At 39.6% G+C, this 5,888-nt stretch overlaps 1 protein-coding gene across 1 annotated transcript; it reads left to right on the top strand.

Annotated features, from left to right (window-relative positions):
• Positions 1–215: 215 nt before the first annotated feature.
• Positions 216–5,565, top strand: LOC124304562 (facilitated trehalose transporter Tret1-like). The gene is made up of 3 exons (XM_046762955.1): positions 216–274; positions 2,019–2,099; positions 3,266–5,565. Exons 2-3 carry the CDS (start codon positions 2,048–2,050, stop codon positions 4,612–4,614), a joined length of 1,401 nt encoding a protein of 466 aa, XP_046618911.1. The 5' UTR covers positions 216–274; positions 2,019–2,047; the 3' UTR covers positions 4,615–5,565.
• Positions 5,566–5,888: the final 323 nt, after the last annotated feature.

Here is a 5,888-nt window from a genome sequence, read left to right as displayed (position 1 = left end):
ATGGAAACGTGATATAATTCCAAGATACATCTTTGGTGAGCTCTGATGACAAATCATGTTTTCAGAGGGGAGAAAATATTTGCAAATCCTGTATTTTTGGCACGCTAGGATGGTAATTGGTCGCTGGGACAATCATGTCTGACTATAACTGATAAGACAGTGTTTTTGATAAAGGTACGCGTATAAAACGATCTCTTTCTCATCACTTCTTCGGCTAATAACAGACATTCTACCAATTGTCTTGATGTCATAAGCAAGTCTCAACGTTATCTCCGTGAGTTGAACAATATAATTACAATCACCTTGCATCGTATGCACATTATTATACATATTTCTGCTAACAATCTTTATCCAAATACGGGTAGAAAATCTTTTCATTTTTTTAGCAATAATTGTAATATTGATGCATATTTATTGTAAGTTGAGGCAGAAATCTCATTATATTTCTTGAATGCCGTATTAATCTTAGGTATAACCAGTTTATACCTGTTATAACGTTCGTATATCGCGAACAAATATGCAGGTTTGAAAAATTTAACTAATATTAGTTTTTACCAAGAAGTTGGTTTTTCGCTGTTTCAAATCCCCTTAAAATCACTGTCACTGTAAAATTCTCGAAGCAGTCTTTTCTACACTTGCAGTCGGCTTCGTCATTTCGTGTATGAAATAATACAGATATTAATAGTAAATATATCAAGCTAATAAACTCAAATCGTTTTCAAGTTCAACTATAGAAGAAAATACGAATTGCCAATTCTGTTTTATATCTGGTGTTTTGTGACAGCTTCACCGGTATTGCTGTAGGCGTTCTTTACCTTTTTCTCCTTTGATTGACTATCGAGATACGATTACGTACGTCACATACTGTTCCAAATGAACCTGAGATTCACATATTGCTTACCTAAAATGTCCTTGAAAATTCACCAACGGCACGAACCACGTATCACAATTTTACACGCTTTTTTATTCCTGCCGATCACTTTTCCGGTTCACCAGCCTCGCCGTTACATGCGTCTGTAGGCCTGGTAGACAACTGTGGCTATCAAAAGTTGAGTGATCACTGAGTGAGCTACGTGCTCGTGTGTCGATTGTTTGAAAATAATTTTTCTGACGTTATCGTTTTTTACATACGTGAAATCATCGACAATTTTCTGTCAAATCAGTACAGTGACGAGATCAATAGTTTTACTTGCATATATACTATCATGCAAGTAGAAAAATAATTTGCTGGACCGACAAGTTTTAGTGCTAATATAAAGACAGCACGAATTTTTGCTTTCGAAGCAAGAATTTTCATTTCAATAAAAAAATTTTGCAAGTATGATAACCAAGTGGACTTTCCAATTCAGGAATCCTGCTAGTTAAACTCGCAAAATTTTTGCTGTTTCGACAAATTAACTTTGCTGTCTTTATATTCGCGTAAAAACTTGTTGATGCACGTGATTCTATCTTACACATATTGCGAATATTGATGAAGTATTAACGGATTACTGTGGTAATAATTGGTGCATTATTATAGACTTCAGGGATCATATTGTGTTGAAAAAAGTTTCTTACGAAGAAAAAAAAAATGATGATAGTTTTTTCATAATTATCATACGACTTTTTACATATACAACGTTTAAATCGATACTGAATTTTGAAGAAATGTTCAGGAATAAACGTACAGAGCCAGTGTAATAAAAAGTATCGAAGTACCCTAGATTAGTAAAAAAAAGTTATTCGGCAGAATAAAATTCTGGTTACGGGAAGGAGATATTTTTTTCCGTGTATACGAGCAATTTAGTTTTGGTTGGATTCGGATCCACACCCATTGAGCACTGCGCACACTTTTTGGTACGTTACTTTATGTTTTATCGTCTGTGAACAGATGTCCCCTTTTCGTTACTACATTGGTATTTTCACATTTTCAAACACCATTTTCGAGCAGGTATAAAGCTGTGACTAGGCTTCATTATCGATGATTTTCGCACCCGTAAACTAATACCGTCGTTGTTAATTTTAACTTGTTTTTCTAGTCAGGTTTATATGAAGATATAGTATAAAGATGGAGACAGCGCGCACCAAGCAATGGCCACAATATTTAGCGGCAATTACTGGTAAGCATAATGAATACAAAAAATAGAAATTCTCTCAAATACTCGAAATTCGAATTCTTGTGACGGTTTCAAGTCCACATTAGAAAATACGGAAGGGTGGGGCAAACTTTGACCTAGGAGATTTTCTTTCAACCACATGTTGTTGGTTCTATTGGCAAGGACATTAGAATTCACAACATTAGACAGTTCAAAACTCAGCCAAGACGTTGCGGGTGTTGTGAATTATACTCAGATTTAACGAAACTGAGTTTCGTTAAATGTTGAAAAAAATTAGGGATCTTAGTCAAATAAAACTTGATAACGTATTGAAAAAATAATAGGTTAAATTGTGAACTATACGAGAGTAATATGAGTATAGAAGATCATAAACGGTTTAAATACAAAATTATCGCGTGTTTAAAGTTTAGCGTGTAATCGCCAGTTTCAAAGTAAACGAGTATAAAGTCAATTAGCATCAAATTACAATTTTAATTAAAGTTTTGCTTTTTGTTTTTCACGTATCACGTGGTATTTGACTGCAAAAAAGCCAGATATCGCGAAACCGCATCAGCGAAAATTTTGTTTGTTGTATTTACTGAAAAATTTTAGTAAAATAGGTATCTGTGATTTACATATTATTGGTGTTGTACTAGAAAATGTGGTACTGGTAAACATTCGGTGCTATTGTACATGTCTATAACGTATATTCTGGTAAATGCAACGTTAAATCTGTTTGCTTAGTTTATACTACATTCAGTTATAAGGCCTGAAAATCAATTTATTGTAACACTGAAGTCAAATTATCACGAGAGTTTCGAGAAAATATAGTACGCGTGACGATAACCAAAACCAAAAAGAATAGTTAGACATACTAGATTATCAGATTGCAGAAAAAATATGCATATTCCTTTACTAGCCAGATTTATGTCTCTTGCTTATGTTAAAAAATGTAAATAATTGAAGACTGTACAAATAACCGCAACAAGATATTCTCCATTTATAACGATAGGCTGCTACCTGTTTTACCGTAAGGCCCGTACCTGTTTTACCATCAGGTTTCTAACTCTTTTACCATAAGAGCTTTACCTGTCGCACCATGAGGCACCAATATCACACAGTCGTGCACTCAAAGATTATAAAAGACCGAAACCGCCCGAAAACCGTTACATCATTGAAAACATTTCCAGCGACAATATCGCTGGCCATAACCGGTTCTCACATCGGCTGGACATCACCGACACTGCCGTACCTGAAAGGCGACAATTCTCACGTGCCAATAACGTCGGACGAGGCGTCTTGGGTGGCGTCATTTTACCTCCTGGGAACGGTGCCGGGGAACATAATCGCGGCATTCCTGGTCGACAGATATGGTCGGAAACGAAGCCTGCTGGGATCCGGAGTGCCGCTCTTCCTCGGCTGGCTCCTGATCCTGGTCGCGGACAATCGGCACGTCCTCTACGCCTCACGGTTCATAAGCGGGTTGGGTCAAGGCCTCGTATACGTGGTCTGCCCGATGTACATCGGCGAGATAGCCGACAGCGATATCCGGGGGGCCCTCGGCTCTTTCATGAAGCTGATGGTCACCCTCGGCGAGCTTTACGCCCACGCTATCGGCCCGTTCGTCTCCTACGAGATCCTCGCTGGCCTCTGTGCCATCCTGCCTCTGCTCTTCGTCCTGAGCTTCGCCTGGATGCCCGAGTCTCCGTACTTCTTCCTCATGCACGAGAGACGCGCCGAGGCGGAGGCCAGTCTGATGAGGTTGAGGGTCTACGCCTCGAGGTCCGATCTGGACCGCGACATCGAGGAGATTAACGAGGCCATGATCAGGGACCTGTCGAGCCGCGGTGGGGCCCGGCAGCTCATCGACGCCCCGGGAAATCGGCGGGCCGTTATCGCGAGCTTTGGCCTCCAGCTCGTCCTCCAGTTCAGCGGACTCGCGGCCATCGAGTCTTACACCCAGGAGATATTCGCCGAGAGTGAGTCCGGCCTCTCCGCAGGCCTCGCCGTCATAATCCTCGGCGTCTTTCAGCTCGCCGCTGGCGTCGCCGCCGCCATTTTGGTAGACCGGATGGGCCGTAGGCCCCTTCTTATCGCCACGACAACCGCCGCCGGAATCGCCCTTGCCGCAAGCTGCAGCTTTTACTTCCTTAAACTCGGGATCGGCGCCGACGTCCGGGGGACAGGGTGGGTCCTTGACGCCTCGGTCATGATGTACGAACTCGCCGTCGCTCTGGGCCTAAGTCCCCTTTCGTACATGATGCTGGGAGAGCTTTTTCCCACCAACGTTAAGGGCGTCGCCGTCACCCTTGCCAACGTCTGGGCAGCTCTGCTCGCATTTTTTGTCTCCAAGATGTATCAGGTACTGTCCGATAATTTTGGCGTATATGTTTCTTTCGCTTGGTTCTCGGTTAGCTGCTTTATTGGCATCGTTTTTATAGCCTTTTTTGTACCCGAAACTAAGGGCAAGTCTCTTAACCAAATTCAGGATCAACTCAACGGTCGTAAGGTTATTGAGAAAAGCGCTATCGCAGCATAATTTTTACGGAGATCGTTGGTCGATTTTTGGAGGCGGGACATTTGAAGGCAGCGAAATTTATCAAATATCGATTCTCAACACCGTATTGAATGATTACAATTAGGTATCGTTAACATTCGTCAGGGTGGTTGGTTTCATTTGCAATGGAAAATTGACGTAAGGTTTTGGTCCTTCATTGAAGAGATTGGTCAGCCAAAAATCGATACCTTTTATTCGTTGTATTACGGTGAAGGTATGAAGATCTTTTTCAATATGTACGAAAGTAAAAAGTTCCGGTATTAAAAACAAGAGCTCGGATATCAATGTTTAATTTCTCTTAATCGTTCGAACTCATTCTGTGATGGCTGATTCTGTTCAGAAGACTATTTGCTACAAAGTCATTGAAATAGATTTTGATTTTTGGCGTAGCCAACTTGATATTGCGATTTCTTGATTATAATCAATTTCGACGCAAGGTTGTCAAATAAAATGTTTAACGATGGCAATCCGAAAAAACAAACTATTACAGTAAGATTGCAGAAAATAATCTTCTGAATAAAATGAGCAATCTTAGTTTGAGTTAACCGAATTTAGTAGCTTTTTTATCATCTTGAAGCGACTCAAAATGAAACGTTGACATTTAAGCTTTTGTTTATAATTTCAGTTTTTTTTTTGTTCTTTAATTTTGCCAGAAACCGTTGGAATTTGCGAATATATTGCTTTGATAAATAGAGCAACTATTCAGCAGCCACCGTAACAGTAATCCGATATTGGAACTTTGGATTATTAGAAAAATTCACCCGCGCGACAAAACTCAACTTCACGAAGATAATCGATTTGCGAAATTTTCTCGAACATTCTATTTATATTCATGAAACATTAACGTGTTTACGTACATATTATGAAGCAAAAAAAAAATGAAAAAATACATTTGAGGTGTAGGAGAAATATATTCATGATCCATGCGAGGTTGAACAAAGAAAGCTTTGACGGAATGAAGCTGTATGGTATATACGCAGTTAGGTTACGGGAAAATTCAGGTCAAACTGCGCTGATTTTATTATTTCGATTTTAGTTTTTAAGAATTAAACTTAAGTTAAGAAAACGAATTCTCAAGGACCCTTATATTCTATTTCGATAAAGATTTCGCGTGACGTATAGTACAGCGATTTTCATTACCCGTGAAAATTTTTACCTACTATTGGACACAGCCAAGAAATCTCTTTGAAAATCGAATAGCTAAAGTATGGATATACAGGTAGATACAAAGAGCTCAGGGTCCCAGCATATAAGAG

The sequence above is a fragment of the Neodiprion virginianus genome, chromosome 1 (assembly GCF_021901495.1).
Source record: "Neodiprion virginianus isolate iyNeoVirg1 chromosome 1, iyNeoVirg1.1, whole genome shotgun sequence".
NCBI lineage: Eukaryota > Metazoa > Arthropoda > Insecta > Hymenoptera > Diprionidae > Neodiprion > Neodiprion virginianus.
The sequence above is the reverse complement of the archived record's forward strand: the minus strand, read 5'-3'. Positions and strand labels throughout refer to the sequence as shown.

Bases quoted from the DNA above. Each gene is read 5' to 3' on its own strand.
- LOC124304562 (XM_046762955.1), top strand. From the start codon at position 2,048: ATGGAGACAGCGCGCACCAAGCAATGGCCACAATATTTAGCGGCAATT. The intron at 2,100-3,265 runs GTAAGCATAATG...AAACATTTCCAG, and splicing joins ATATTTAGCGGCAATTACTG to CGACAATATCGCTGGCCATA.